This window comes from Salvelinus fontinalis, chromosome 28 (assembly GCF_029448725.1).
Source record: "Salvelinus fontinalis isolate EN_2023a chromosome 28, ASM2944872v1, whole genome shotgun sequence".
NCBI classification, from domain to species: domain Eukaryota; kingdom Metazoa; phylum Chordata; class Actinopteri; order Salmoniformes; family Salmonidae; genus Salvelinus; species Salvelinus fontinalis.
The window spans coordinates 44723598-44740848 of record NC_074692.1 but is presented as its reverse complement, the minus strand read 5'-3'; the positions used below and the strand labels follow the sequence as shown (position 1 = coordinate 44740848).

The 17251-nt window shown below is 40.8% G+C and overlaps 1 protein-coding gene across 1 annotated transcript in view; it reads left to right on the top strand.

Annotated features, from left to right (window-relative positions):
- The window catches only part of rasgef1ba (RasGEF domain family, member 1Ba), a 159015-nt gene that overhangs the window by 30473 nt on the left and 111291 nt on the right, over positions 1-17251 (top strand). Inside the window, exon 3 of the mRNA XM_055887850.1 lies at positions 12911-12964. Within this exon, the coding sequence (XP_055743825.1) occupies positions 12911-12964 (54 nt within the window). The remainder of the gene's footprint in view (positions 1-12910; positions 12965-17251) is intronic.

Sequence of the window (17251 nt, the reverse complement as noted above, 5' to 3'; positions counted from 1 at the left end):
GGCTGTACTGTACATACACTACCTTAGAATAAGGCTGTACATTCACTACCTTAGAATAAGGCTGTACTGTACATTCACTACCTTAGAATAAGGCTGTACTGTACATACACTACCTTAGAATAAGGCTGTACTGTACATACACTACCTTAGAATAAGGCTGTACTGTACATTCACTACCTTAGAACAAGGCTGTACATTCACTACCTTAGAATAAGGCTGTACATTCACTACCTTAGAATAAGGCTGTACATTCACTACCTTAGAATAAGGCTGTACATTCACTACCTTAGAATAAGGCTGTACATTCACTACCTTAGAATAAGGCTGTACATTCACTACCTTGGAATAAGGCTGTACATTCAATACCTTAGAATAAGGCTGTACATTCACTACCTTAGAATAAGGCTGTACATTCACTACCTTAGAATAAGGCTGTACATTCACTACCTTAGAATAAGGCTGTACTGTACATTCACTACCTTAGAATAAGGCTGTACATTCACTACCTTAGAATAAGGCTGTACTGTACATACACTACCTTAGAATAAGGCTGTACATTCACTACCTTAGAATAAAGCTGTACATTCACTACCTTAGAATAAGGCTGTACTGTACATTCACTACCTTAGAATAAGGCTGTACTGTACATACACTACCTTAGAATAAGGCTGTACATTCACTACCTTAGAATAAGGCTGTACATTCACTACCTTAGAATAAGGCTGTACATTCACTACCTTAGAATAAGGCTGTACATTCCCTACCTTAGAATAAGGCTGTACATTCACTACCTTAGAATAAAGCTGTACATTCACTACCTTAGAATAAGGCTGTACTGTACATTCACTACCTTAGAATAAGGCTGTACTGTACATACACTACCTTAGAATAAGGCTGTACATTCACTACCTTAGAATAAGGCTGTACATTCACTACCTTAGAATAAGGCTGTACATTCATTACCTTAGAATAAGGCTGTACATTCACTACCTTAGAATAAGGCTGTACATTCACTACCTTAGAATAAGGCTGTACATTCACTACCTTAGAATAAGGCTGTACATTCACTACCTTAGAATAAGGCTGTACTGTACATTCACTACCTTAGAATAAGGCTGTACTGTACATTCACTACCTTAGAATAAGGCTGTACATTCACTACCTTAGAATAAGGCTGTACATTCACTACCTTAGAATAAGGCTGTACATTCACTACCTTAGAATAAGGCTGTACATACACTACCTTAGAATAAGGCTGTACATTCATTACCTTAGAATAAGGCTGTACATTCACTACCTTAGAATAAGGCTGTACATTCACTACCTTAGAATAAGGCTGTACATTCACTACCTTAGAATAAGGCTGTACATTCACTACCTTAGAATAAGGCTGTACTGTACATTCACTACCTTAGAATAAGGCTGTACATTCACTACCTTAGAATAAGGCTGTACATTCACTACCTTAGAATAAGGCTGTACATTCACTACCTTAGAATAAGGCTGTACATTCACTTCCTTAGAATAAGGCTGTACATTCACTACCTTAGAATAAAGCTGTACATTCACTACCTTAGAATAAGGCTGTACTGTACATACACTACCTTAGAATAAGGCTGTACTGTACATACACTACCTTAGAATAAGGCTGTACTGTACATACACTACCTTAGAATAAGGCTGTACTGTACATACACTACCTTAGAATAAGGCTGTACATTCACTACCTTAGAATAAGGCTGTACATTCCCTACCTTAGAATAAGGCTGTACATTCACTACCTTAGAATAAGGCTGTACTGTACATTCACTACCTTAGAATAAGGCTGTACATACACTACCTTAGAATAAGGCTGTACATTCACTACCTTAGAATAAGGCTGTACATTCACTACCTTAGAATAAGGCTGTACATTCACTACCTTAGAATAAGGCTGTACATTCACTACCTTAGAATAAGGCTGTACTGTACATTCACTACCTTAGAATAAGGCTGTACATTCACTACCTTAGAATAAGGCTGTACATACACTACCTTAGAATAAGGCTGTACATTCACTACCTTAGAATAAGGCTGTACATTCACTACCTTAGAATAAGGCTGTACATTCACTACCTTAGAATAAGGCTGTACATTCACTACCTTAGAATAAGGCTGTACATACACTACCTTAGAATAAGGCTGTACTGTACATTCACTACCTTAGAATAAGGCTGTACATTCACTACCTTAGAATAAGGCTGTACTGTACATTCACTACCTTAGAATAAGGCTGTACATTCACTTCCTTAGAATAAGGCTGTACATTCACTACCTTAGAATAAAGCTGTACATTCACTACCTTAGAATAAGGCTGTACTGTACATACACTACCTTAGAATAAGGCTGTACTGTACATACACTACCTTAGAATAAGGCTGTACATTCACTACCTTAGAATAAGGCTGTACATTCACTACCTTAGAATAAGGCTGTACTGTACATTCACTACCTTAGAATAAGGCTGTACATTCACTACCTTAGAATAAGGCTGTACATTCCCTACCTTAGAATAAGGCTGTACATTCACTACCTTAGAATAAGGCTGTACATTCACTACCTTAGAATAAGGCTGTACATTCCCTACCTTAGAATAAGGCTGTACATTCACTACCTTAGAATAAGGCTGTACTGTACATTCACTACCTTAGAATAAGGCTGTACATACACCACCTTAGAATAAGGCTGTACATTCACTACCTTAGAATAAGGCTGTACATTCACTACCTTAGAATAAGGCTGTACATTCACTACCTTAGAATAAGGCTGTACTGTACATTCACTACCTTAGAATAAGGCTGTACATTCACTACCTTAGAATAAGGCTGTACATACACTACCTTAGAATAAGGCTGTACATTCACTACCTTAGAATAAGGCTGTACATTCACTACCTTAGAATAAGGCTGTACATTCACTACCTTAGAATAAGGCTGTACTGTACATTCACTACCTTAGAATAAGGCTGTACTGTACATTCACTACCTTAGAATAAGGCTGTACTGTACATACACTACCTTAGAATAAGGCTGTACATACACTACCTTAGAATAAGGCTGTACATTCACTACCTTAGAATAAGGCTGTACATTCACTTCCTTAGAATAAGGCTGTACATTCACTACCTTAGAATAAGGCTGTACATTCACTACCTTAGAACAAGGCTGTACATTCACTACCTTAGAATAAGGCTGTACATTCACTACCTTAGAATAAGGCTGTACTGTACATTCACTACCTTAGAATAAGGCTGTACATTCACTACCTTAGAATAAGGCTGTACATTCACTACCTTAGAATAAGGCTGTACATTCACTACCTTAGAATAAGGCTGTACATTCACTTCCTTAGAATAAGGCTGTACATTCACTACCTTAGAATAAAGCTGTACATTCACTACCTTAGAATAAGGCTGTACTGTACATACACTACCTTAGAATAAGGCTGTACTGTACATACACTACCTTAGAATAAGGCTGTACTGTACATACACTACCTTAGAATAAGGCTGTACTGTACATACACTACCTTAGAATAAGGCTGTACATTCACTACCTTAGAATAAGGCTGTACATTCCCTACCTTAGAATAAGGCTGTACATTCACTACCTTAGAATAAGGCTGTACTGTACATTCACTACCTTAGAATAAGGCTGTACATACACTACCTTAGAATAAGGCTGTACATTCACTACCTTAGAATAAGGCTGTACATTCACTACCTTAGAATAAGGCTGTACATTCACTACCTTAGAATAAGGCTGTACATTCACTACCTTAGAATAAGGCTGTACTGTACATTCACTACCTTAGAATAAGGCTGTACATTCACTACCTTAGAATAAGGCTGTACATACACTACCTTAGAATAAGGCTGTACATTCACTACCTTAGAATAAGGCTGTACATTCACTACCTTAGAATAAGGCTGTACATTCACTACCTTAGAATAAGGCTGTACATTCACTACCTTAGAATAAGGCTGTACATACACTACCTTAGAATAAGGCTGTACTGTACATTCACTACCTTAGAATAAGGCTGTACATTCACTACCTTAGAATAAGGCTGTACTGTACATTCACTACCTTAGAATAAGGCTGTACATTCACTTCCTTAGAATAAGGCTGTACATTCACTACCTTAGAATAAAGCTGTACATTCACTACCTTAGAATAAGGCTGTACTGTACATACACTACCTTAGAATAAGGCTGTACTGTACATACACTACCTTAGAATAAGGCTGTACATTCACTACCTTAGAATAAGGCTGTACATTCACTACCTTAGAATAAGGCTGTACTGTACATTCACTACCTTAGAATAAGGCTGTACATTCACTACCTTAGAATAAGGCTGTACATTCCCTACCTTAGAATAAGGCTGTACATTCACTACCTTAGAATAAGGCTGTACATTCACTACCTTAGAATAAGGCTGTACATTCCCTACCTTAGAATAAGGCTGTACATTCACTACCTTAGAATAAGGCTGTACTGTACATTCACTACCTTAGAATAAGGCTGTACATACACCACCTTAGAATAAGGCTGTACATTCACTACCTTAGAATAAGGCTGTACATTCACTACCTTAGAATAAGGCTGTACATTCACTACCTTAGAATAAGGCTGTACTGTACATTCACTACCTTAGAATAAGGCTGTACATTCACTACCTTAGAATAAGGCTGTACATACACTACCTTAGAATAAGGCTGTACATTCACTACCTTAGAATAAGGCTGTACATTCACTACCTTAGAATAAGGCTGTACATTCACTACCTTAGAATAAGGCTGTACTGTACATTCACTACCTTAGAATAAGGCTGTACTGTACATTCACTACCTTAGAATAAGGCTGTACTGTACATACACTACCTTAGAATAAGGCTGTACATACACTACCTTAGAATAAGGCTGTACATTCACTACCTTAGAATAAGGCTGTACATTCACTTCCTTAGAATAAGGCTGTACATTCACTACCTTAGAATAAGGCTGTACATTCACTACCTTAGAACAAGGCTGTACATTCACTACCTTAGAATAAGGCTGTACATTCACTTCCTTAGAATAAGGCTGTACATTCACTACCTTAGAATAAGGCTGTACATTCACTACCTTAGAATAAGGCTGTACATTCACTACCTTAGAATAAGGCTGTACATTCACTACCTTAGAATAAGGCTGTACATTCACTACCTTAGAACAAGGCTGTACATTCACTACCTTAGAATAAGGCTGTACATTCACTACCTTAGAATAAGGCTGTACATTCACTACCTTAGAATAAGGCTGTACATTCACTACCTTAGAATAAGGCTGTACAGTACATTCACTACCTTAGAATAAGGCTGTACATACACTACCTTAGAATAAGGCTGTACATACACTACCTTAGAATAAGGCTGTACATTCACTACCTTAGAATAAGGCTGTACTGTACATTCACTACCTTAGAATAAGGCTGTACATTCACTACCTTAGAATAAGGCTGTACATTCACTACCTTAGAATAAGGCTGTACTGTACATTCACTTCCTTAGAATAAGGCTGTACTGTACATTCACTACCTTAGAATAAGGCTGTACTGTACATTCACTTCCTTAGAATAAGGCTGTACATTCACTACCTTAGAATAAGGCTGTACTGTACATACACTACCTTAGAATAAGGCTGTACATTCACTACCTTAGAATAAGGCTGTACATTCACTTCCTTAGAATAAGGCTGTACATTCACTACCTTAGAATAAGGCTGTACTGTACATTCACTACCTTAGAATAAGGCTGTACTGTACATTCCCTACCTTAGAATAAAGCTGTACATTCACTACCTTAGAATAAGGATGTACATTCACTACCTTAGAATAAGGCTGTACTGTACATTCACTACCTTAGAATAAGGCTGTACATTCCCTACCTTAGAATAAAGCTGTACATTCACTACCTTAGAATAAGGCTGTACATTCACTACCTTAGAATAAGGCTGTACATTCACTACCTTAGAATAAGGCTGTACTGTACATTCACTACCTTAGAATAAGGCTGTACATTCACTACCTTAGAATAAGGCTGTACATTCACTTCCTTAGAATAAGGCTGTACATTCACTACCTTAGAATAAGGCTGTACATTCACTACCTTAGAATAAGGCTGTACTGTACATACACTACCTTAGAATAAGGCTGTACATTCACTACCTTAGAATAAGGCTGTACATTCACTACCTTAGAATAAGGCTGTACATTCACTACCTTAGAATAAGGCTGTACATTCACTACCTTAGAATAAGGCTGTACATTCACTACCTTAGAATAAGGCTGTACATTCACTACCTTAGAATAAGGCTGTACATTCACTACCTTAGAATAAAGCTGTACATTCACTTCCTTAGAATAAGTCTGTACATTCACTACCTTAGAATAAGGCTGTACTGTACATTCACTACCTTAGAATAAAGCTGTACATTCACTTCCTTAGAATAAGTCTGTACATTCACTACCTTAGAATAAGGCTGTACTGTACATTCACTACCTTAGAATAAGGCTGTACATTCACTACCTTAGAATAAGGCTGTACTGTACATTCACTACCTTAGAATAAGGCTGTACATTCACTACCTTAGAATAAGGCTGTACATTCACTACCTTAGAATAAGGCTGTACATTCACTTCCTTAGAATAAGGCTGTACATTCACTACCTTAGAATAAGGCTGTACTGTACATACACTACCTTAGAATAAGGCTGTACATACACTACCTTAGAATAAGGCTGTACATTCACTACCTTAGAATAAGGCTGTACATTCACTACCTTAGAATAAGGCTGTACTGTACATACACTACCTTAGAATAAGGCTGTACATTCACTACCTTAGAATAAGGCTGTACATTCACTACCTTAGAATAAGGCTGTACATTCACTTCCTTAGAATAAGGCTGTACATACACTACCTCAGAATAAGGCTGTACATTCACTTCCTTAGAATAAGGCTGTACATACACTACCTTAGAATAAGGCTGTACATTCACTTCCTTAGAATAAGGCTGTACATACACTACCTTAGAATAAGGCTGTACATTCACTTCCTTAGAATAAGGCTGTACATTCACTACCTTAGAATAAGGCTGTACATTCACTTCCTTAGAATAAGGCTGTACATTCACTACCTTAGAATAAGGCTGTACATTCACTACCTTAGAATAAGGCTGTACATTCACTACCTTAGAATAAGGCTGTACATTCACTACCTTAGAATAAGGCTGTACATTCACTACCTTAGAATAAGGCTGTACATTCACTACCTTAGAATAAGGCTGTACTGTACATTCACTACCTTAGAATAAGGCTGTACTGTACATACACTACCTTAGAATAAGGCTGTACATTCACTACCTTAGAATAAGGCTGTACATTCACTACCTTAGAATAAGGCTGTACATTCACTACCTTAGAATAAGGCTGTACTGTACATTCATTACCTTAGAATAAGGCTGTACATTCACTACCTTAGAATAAGGCTGTACTGTACATACACTACCTTAGAATAAGGCTGTACATTCACTACCTTAGAATAAGGCTGTACATTCACTACCTTAGAATAAGGCTGTACATTCACTACCTTAGAATAAGGCTGTACATTCACTACCTTAGAATAAGGCTGTACATTCACTACCTTAGAATAAGGCTGTACATTCACTACCTTAGAATAAGGCTGTACTGTACATTCACTACCTTAGAATAAGGCTGTACTGTACATTCACTACCTTAGAATAAGGCTGTACTGTACATTCACTACCTTAGAATAAGGCTGTACAGTACATTCACTACCTTAGAATAAGGCTGTACATTCACTACCTTAGAATAAGGCTGTACATTCACTACCTTAGAATAAGGCTGTACATTCACTACCTTAGAATAAGGCTGTACTGTACATTCACTACCTTAGAATAAGGCTGTACTGTACATACACTACCTTAGAATAAGGCTGTACTGTACATACACTACCTTAGAATAAGGCTGTACATTCACTACCTTAGAATAAGGCTGTACTGTACATTCACTACCTTAGAATAAGGCTGTACATTCACTACCTTAGAATAAGGCTGTACATTCATTACCTTAGAATAAGGCTGTACATTCACTACCTTAGAATAAGGCTGTACATTCACTACCTTAGAATAAGGCTGTACTGTACATTCACTACCTTAGAATAAGGCTGTACATTCACTACCTTAGAATAAGGCTGTACTGTACATTCATTACCTTAGAATAAGGCTGTACATTCACTACCTTAGAATAAGGCTGTACATTCACTACCTTAGAATAAGGCTGTACATTCACTACCTTAGAATAAGGCTGTACTGTACATTCACTACCTTAGAATAAGGCTGTACATTCACTACCTTAGAATAAGGCTGTACTGTACATACACTACCTTAGAATAAGGCTGTACATACACTACCTTAGAATAAGGCTGTACATTCACTACCTTAGAATAAGGCTGTACATTCACTACCTTAGAATAAGGCTGTACATTCACTTCCTTAGAATAAGGCTGTACATTCACTTCCTTAGAATAAGGCTGTACCGCAGATTCACATCTATCTAGAACATGATTATTTGGAATGGAGTTGACGCGTGCACTGATTTTAAAGCAACGATATTCGAGTGATGGCCTGTTTTAAAACTCTTTACAATTAAAAAACAAGGTGACCCCCCCCCCCCCCCCCCCCGAAAGCCAGATGGAGATCGGTAAATTAGACGCGCATTCTGTATTTATATGACTGCGGAAATAAGCTATACTGCAGCAGCAAATGTAGGCCTACGTGTCACAAGAAAAACAGTTACCCTGATGAGGTGATAGGTCTACATGTATTGTGAACTGCGCTCCGTCCTGAGATGGGCCGTCTGTCCCCACTCTGAACGTTGATGATTCATCACGCAGAGGCCGTGGAGATTTAGACATCGCATTTAATTGAACAGTTCTATTTCATGCCATGCTGTTCATGTAAACAATTGATTATAATTTACCGGTTTCTCGCAGTTATTTATTCCGGGAAAGGGAAGTGGTTTTGGGTGGTAAATCCTGGTAACCGGGTTCCTGCCATTCAACCTGATTTATTCCACATTTTGTTGTGTTACAGCCTGAATTTAAAATGGATGAAATATTTTTTCTCTCTCACCCATCTACACACAAAACCCAATAATGACAAAGTGACAAACTTGTTGAAAATGAAATACAGAAATATGTAATTTACATAAGTATTCACACCCCTGAGTCAATACATGCTAGTATCCCCTTTGGCAGCGATTACAGCTGTGAGTCGTTCTGGGTAAGTCTCTAAGAGCTTTGAATACTTATTGACTCAAGAGATTTTAGCTTTTAATGTTTTTCATTAATTTATAAACATTTCTATAAACATGATTCTACTTTGACATTATGGGATATTGTCTGTAGATCAGTGACACATCTCAATTGAATATATTTTAAATTCAGGCTGTGACACAACAAAATGTATCTCCATATGACTCTTTTGGCTGTCCTCTTCCTTCCAGTGTCTCAATATGACTCTTTTGGCTGGGTTTCTCCCTGCGGTGTCTCAATATGATTCTTTTGGCTGGGTTTCTCCCTGCGGTGTCTCAATATGATTCTTTTGGCTGGGTTTCTCCCTGCGGTGTCTCAATATGATTCTTTTGGCTGGGTTTCTCCCTGCGGTGTCTCAATATGATTCTTTTGGCTGGGTTTCTCCCTGCGGTGTCTCAATATGATTCTTTTGGCTGGGTTTCTCCCTGCGGTGTCTCAATATGATTCTTTTGGCTGGGTTTCTCCCTGCGGTATCTCAATATGACTGGCTGTGGCTAGAGAAACTTGTAGCCAGTTTAAACGTGAGCTTCTCAGTCTATCAAAATCCTTAGTGATATTCAGTAATAGCAAAGCAGGATTTGCCGGTATTTGCGGTACCCAGAATATCCTCAATCTTTTCCATTACATTCTGCCAAAAGGTATCCAAGCTTGGACAGTCACAGAACATACGAATTATGTCACCTGTACTTGACTGACATCTCCAGAATAGATTGGATTCTATCAAACCCATTCTGTTCAACCTCGGAGTCCAATGAATCCTATTGAACACTTTTTAAATTTAATCAGCTTGGATCGGGCATCTCTCATAGCGAGGAGCCTCTGTTGTACTATTCTATTCCATTCCTTCTCTACAAATGTTACATCCAAGTCTTTTTCCCTATACGGCATTTAGGCCTTTACAAGTTCCATTAAATCCCATTAAATTCCATACAATTTTTACTATTTTCTGCATTGTAGAATAATAGTGAAGACATCAAAACTATGAAATTACACATATGGAATCATGTAGTAAGCAAAAAAGTGTTAAACAAATCAAAATATATTTTATATTTGAGATTCTTCAAATAGCCACCCTTTGTCTTGATGACAGCTTTGCACACAAAATAGTAATGAGTAGGTGTTCTTCCACCTTTTGACCGGTACTGTATATAGAACCTTTTTTAGCAAAGGGTTCTATCACGTTTCAGGTAAGACCCAAATGCCTACTGTGTTGAAGTAACAATGTTTACTACAGCAACAGGAGCAGGCAAACGACAGGTCAAGGCAGGCAGGAGTCGATAATCCAGAGTAGTGGGGCAAAGGTACAGGACGGCAGGCAGGCTCAGGGTCAGGGCGGGCAGAAAAGGTCAAAACCCGGAACAAACACGAGACAGGAAAAGCGGAGGAAAACCGCTGGTAGGCTTGACGAAACAAGACGAACTGGCAACAGACAAACAGAGAACACAGGTATAAGTACCCAGGGGATAATGGGGAAGACGGGCGACACCTGGAGGGGGGTGGAGACGAGTACAAGGACAGGTGAAACAGATCAGGGCTCGAACAGGTTCTTTATTCTCGTCCAATGAACCAAAAGGTTCTATATAGAACCCCAAATATCCCTTTTTATTCTAAGAGTGCAGGATGTGCAGATAGTGCAAAGGGCAATGTGTAGTTGTATGAAAGTACCGGGTGCATAGTTCCTGGATGAAAAAAAATCTAAAATATCTCATGCTAGCTGTTCCTATAGATGCAAAGTCATTGCGCTAACGCTAGTTAGCAACTTCATTCAAACTGAACTCAGACACCACTATTGTATCCACGAGTTCATCCGACTCTGGGGAGGTAGATAAAGGTCCTCATTGTCAAAATCCAGAATTATCCCTCAAATGGAAAAGGACATTTTTGGGGGGATAAATGCTCACACCCTATTCAATTTATAGTGCACTACTTTTGACCAGGGTCCATAGGGCGCTGGACAAAAATAGTTAACTGTATAGGGAATATTGTTCCATTTTGGAATGCACATTCAGTTTACCTCTTCATCTCCTGTCTAGATAATACGAACTAACCGCTCCGCTCACAGCAATCTCCAGGATTTGATTGGTCAAATCCTAATTTGATTTAATATAACGTGTAAGAGGATTGTGTATGCATTAAAAAAAACGTTGGTTGGTCGAGAGATCCAGGAAATACTTTTCTTATTTCCTTCTAGTCTGTCATAGCAGGGTCTGGTCGAGGGGTCTTATTTCACTCTAGTCTGTCACAGCAGGGTCTGGTCGAGTGGTCTTATTTCACTCTAGTCTGTCATAGCAGGGTCTGGTCGAGTGGTCTTATTTCAATCTAGTCTGTCATAGCAGGGTCTGGTCGAGTGGTCTTATTTCACTCTAGTCTGTCACAGCAGGGTCTGGTCGAGGGGTCTTATTTCACTCTAGTCTGTCACAGCAGGGTCTGGTCGAGTGGTCTTATTTCACTCTAGTCTGTCATAGCAGGGTCTGGTCGAATGGTCTTATTTCACTCTAGTCTGTCATAGCAGGGTCTGGTCGAGTGGTCTTATTTCACTCTAGTCTGTCATAGCAGGTTCTGGTCGAGAGGACTTATTTCACTCTAGTCTGTCATAGCAGGGTCTGGTCGAGGGGTCTTATTTCACTCTAGTCTGTCATAGCAGGGTCTGGTCGAGTGGTCTTATTTCACTCTAGTCTGTCATAGCAGGGTCTGGTCGAGTGGTCTTATTTCACTCTCGTCTGTCATAGCAGGGTCTGGTCGAGTGGTCTTATTTCACTCTAGTCTGTCATAGCAGGGTCTGGTCGAGTGGTCTCGCTGAAGACCCTATAAAACTCCATGCATGAATCCCAAACGGCAGCCTATTCCCTGTATACTGCACTACTTTTGACCAGGGCCCTACGGACCCTAGTGCTCCAAATAGGGACTATGGTCTCAGTTGGGATAGAACACAAGTGATTGGAGTCAGATACTGCCACAGAATGAAATAGACCATATTATGTTGTATCTCTATGGATAGTCACTGACGCGGAGACAGAGACATGCCTGGATTAAGACAACAAAGCCAAGCACATCTAACCAAGCATATAACACCCAACCCAAACCATATAATCAACTGTGTTGGTGCTCGGCCTCACGTAGAATAGCAATGAGTCCAGGAACACAAGCACCTTTCTGTCTGTCTAGAGGAGATTCTGAGACCAGTAGTTTTTTTTTGGGGGGGGGGGGTCCGGTACTCCCTGACGAAGGCCATGCTAAAACGCTCCAGAGTTGTAAATATTTTTGTTGTATTGAATGTCATCATGATAAAGGCTTTTTAACTCGATAAAGAGTCATTTGATCTTCTTGGTTTTTTTTTTTGTTGTTTTTTTCAGGTTGTGGACAAACAATAGTCAACAGTATGGACATACAGTATGACATGCATCTGTGAATCACTTCACACTCATAGGTAATTGATTTATAACTGGTCCATTCAACTGAATGTAATCTGATTTTTATTTCATTTTCACATTTCAGCCGACCGTCTTTGGGACGTTGACCAATGAGAAGACACATTACGATAACAAAAGAGTAAGTCACTTCCTCCTGAACTTACTTTTTTATTTTTATTTCACCTTTATTTAACCAGGTAGGCTAGTTGAGAACAAGTTCTCATTTGCAACTGCGACCTGTCCAAGATAAAGCATAGCAGTGTGAACAGACAACAACACAGAGTTACACATGGAGTAAACAATAAACAAGTCAATAACATGGTAGAAAAAAAAAGAATCTATATACAATGTGTGCAAAAGGCACACATTGATTGGCTGCGGGTAAACATTTTGGTTTCTGATTGGCTGTGGTTAAACATTGAGCTTCTGATTGGCTGGAGTTATTTTTTTATTTTTTTTATTTAACCTTTATTTAACTAGGTAATTCAGTTAAGAACATGTTTGGTGGGATTGTTGTCTAGTGCTTGTGGTGGGATACAGTGACCTCACTACGGAGAGGATTGGGTCGGCGTCGGCACGGATTAGTCATATATTGTTTGGTATTCTGTATTTGGATGAGAACCATAATAATCACCTGTAGGTTTTGCAAAAAACACACCGCATAAAAGGTCATGAGGATACCAGAATGATCCTATGGCGAGTAATGAGACTGAAAGCCATGATACACAGGCACACGAGTCTATGACAATGGACAGATGGCATCAGACGCTTTAAAGCTGGACTCTTTGCTAGCAGTCCCCCTGTTTTGATCAGCTCAGTGGCCTCCCTGCCTCTAGGTCGAGGTGAAATGCAAATGACGATGGCAGCGAGCCTCTTCAAAAGACCAATTAACAGCCAACAAAGGAGACGTGGTGGCTGCATGCAAGGTTGCTTGGCTAGTTAGATATATTGGGGAGATGTGTGCATAGGGCCCATGGGGCCTCTCGTCAACAGTAGTGCACTATGTAGGGTATAGTGTGCCATTGGGGAAGGAGACAGTGTGTGTGCTTCGAGCTCCGAGCCTGGCAAATCACACGTTTCTATCCAAAGTGGCTTATAAGTGCATTTCTTTATGGGGCCCCAGTGGGAATCAAACCCAGGATCTATCAGGTCTGTATTCATCTTACTGTACTTTCTATTCTGTTGTTGTTTATGGTACATGTCCTGTTTCCTGTCTGTTGTTGTTATTGTTCATGTCCTGTTTTCTGTCTAGTGTTGTTTATTGTTCATGTCCTGTTTCCTGTCTATTGTTGTTTATTGTTCATGTTCTGTTTCCTGTCTGTTGTTGTTATTGTTCATGTCCTGTTTCCTGTCTAGTGTTGTTTATGGTTCATGTTCTGTTTCCTGTCTGTTGTTGTTATTGTTCATGTCCTGTTTCCTGTCTAGTGTTGTTTATTGTTCATGTCCTGTTTCCTGTCTGTTCTTGTTAGGACAAAGGGTCACATGGAAAATCAGTTTTTCTTTATTCTGGGTAAAACCAAGCTTATGTGGCCGAGTCTGTTCACTGGTAATCTACTGTCATTAGATGGAACCTTTCTCTCCAATCAATCAGTCCGGAAGACCGTTGACGGCGTTACGCTCAGAAGCCCTGTTCTCTCATCCAAGCCTTGTGTGGAATATCTCTCTTGGCTAAGCTGTCTTGTGTGTGAGTGCCTGTGTGTATGCGTGTGTGTGCGTGTGTGTGTGTGTGTGCGTGTCCGGATTCAAACTATTTTTAATGGCTGTTATTGAATGATGTGGTGGTTGACTGGTCATCCTCTGCGTGTAATCTTCTGCGAACTCGGACTTCAAAGGAAGAATTCTCCCACCAGCCACACAGCATGAAATTGCTTGTTTTGCCAAAGGGCCTGTGTTTGACACAGAAGTGCTCTGTACATTTGTCCTCTCATGCTGCTGATGTCAACATGACGTTGGTTCCTACTTTTTGTTTTGTCATCCTGAACTCAAGACTCATGATTTACCTTTCTGATCCTGACTGTGGTAACTGTTATTTTCAAGGCAAAACATTCATCCGGTGAACATGTACAATATAAGCTATTGATGGGCAGAGGAAGATATTTGTCAAGGTTTCTCGTGATTCTGATAGCCTTTGCGTACAGGCATCATTACCATACTATAGATTTTGTATCTCCTGTGTAGCTCCATACATACGTCTGTTTTACCTCATTTCACCCACTATACTGTAACCTATCAAACACTCATTGAATAGGATACAACTCAGTAACAGAATGACCTCAAGAACAGTATATTGGAATGAGGGTGAATTTTAGTCGCAAAGACCAATTTTATTTCTTCGTACTTTACAATGGAAGTACACTATTCCAAGCAGCTGACGTCATAAATGTAAAACAGAAGAATACAGGAACAGGGCTTTGATTGGTCGGCTGAGGACACTGTGATAGACTGTCAGGGCTTTGATTGGTCGGCTGAGGACACTGTGATAGACTGTCAGGGCTTTGATTGGACCATAGTGTCAGCTAAGGACACCGTGACAGACTGTCAGGGCTTTGATTGGACCATAGTGTCGGCTGAGGACACCGTGACAGACTGTCAGGGCTTTGATTGGTCGGCTGAGGACACTGTGATAGACTGTCAGGGCTTTGATTGGACCATAGTGTCAGCTGAGGACACCGTGACGGACTGTCAGGGCTTTGATTGGACCATAGTGTCGGCTGAGGACACCGTGACAGACTGTCAGGGCTTTGATTGGACCATAGTGTCAGCTGAGGACACTGTGATAGACTGTCAGGGCTTTGATTGGACCATAGTGTCAGCTGAGGACACCTGACAGACTGTCAGGGCTTTGATTGGACCATAGTGTCGGCTGAGGTCACCGTGACGGACTGTCAGGGCTTTGATTGGACCATAGTGTCAGCTGAGGTCACCGTGACGGACTGTCAGGGCTTTGATTGGACCATAGTGTCGGCTGAGGACACTGTGATGGACTGTCAGGGCTTTGATTGGACCATAGTGTCAGCTGAGGACACCGTGACGGACTGTCAGGGCTTTGATTGGACCATAGTGTCGGCTGAGGACACTGTGATGGACTGTCAGGGCTTTGATTGGACCATAGTGTCAGCTGAGGACACCGTGACAGACTGTCAGGGCTTTGATTGGACCATAGTGTCAGCTGAGGACACCGTGACGGACTGTCAGGGCTTTGATTGGACCATAGTGTCAGCTGAGGACACCGTGACGGACTGTCAGGGCTTTGATTGGACCATAGTGTCAGCTGAGGACACCTGACAGACTGTCAGGGCTTTGATTGGACCATAGTGTCAGCTGAGGACACCGTGACGGACTGTCAGGGCTTTGATTGGACCATAGTGTCAGCTGAGGACACCTGACAGACTGTCAGGGCTTTGATTGGACCATAGTGTCAGCTGAGGACACCGTGACAGACTGTCAGGGCTTTGATTGGACCATAGTGTCAGCTGAGGACACCTGACAGACTGTCAGGGCTTTGATTGGACCATAGTGTCAGCTGAGGTCATCGTGACGGACTGTCAGGGCTTTGATTGGACCATAGTGTCAGCTGAGGTCACCGTGACGGACTGTCAGGGCTTTGATTGGACCATAGTGTCAGCTGAGGACAACAGACAGACTGTCAGGGCTTTGATTGGACCATAGTGTCAGCTGAGGTCACCGTGACAGACTGTCAGGGCTTTGATTGGACCATAGTGTCAGTTGAGGACACCGTGACAGATTGTCAGGGCTTTGATTGGACCATAGTGTCGGCTGAAGACACCGTGACAGACTGTCAGGGCTTTGATTGGACCATAGTGTCAGCTGAGGACACCGTGACGGACTGTCAGGGCTTTGATTGGACCATAGTGTCGGCTGAGGACACTGTGATGGACTGTCAGGGCTTTGATTGGACCATAGTGTCAGCTGAGGACACCGTGACAGATTGTCAGGGCTTTGATTGGACCATAGTGTCGGCTGAGGACAACATGACGGACTGTCAGGGCTTTGATTGGACCATAGTGTCGGCTGAGGACACCGTGATGGACTGTCAGGGCTTTGATTGGACCATAGTGTCGGCTGAGGACACTGTGATGGACTGTCAAGGCTTTGATTGGACCATAGTGTCGGCTGAGGACACCGTGACAGACTGTCAGGGCTTTGATTGGACCATAGTGTCGGCTGAGGACACTGTGATGGACTGTCAAGGCTTTGATTGGACCATAGTGTCGGCTGAGGACACCGTGACAGACTGTCAGGGCTTTGATTGGACCATAGTGTCGGCTGAGGACACCGTGACAGACTGTCTAGTCTGCTCTCTGCAAAGCTTTCAATTCTCTACCCCAGCTGTCTCACTGAAACAAACTATTGTTTTTTCTTTACAGATGAGCTCTTAATTTGACCAGTTTCTCACAGCAGGAAA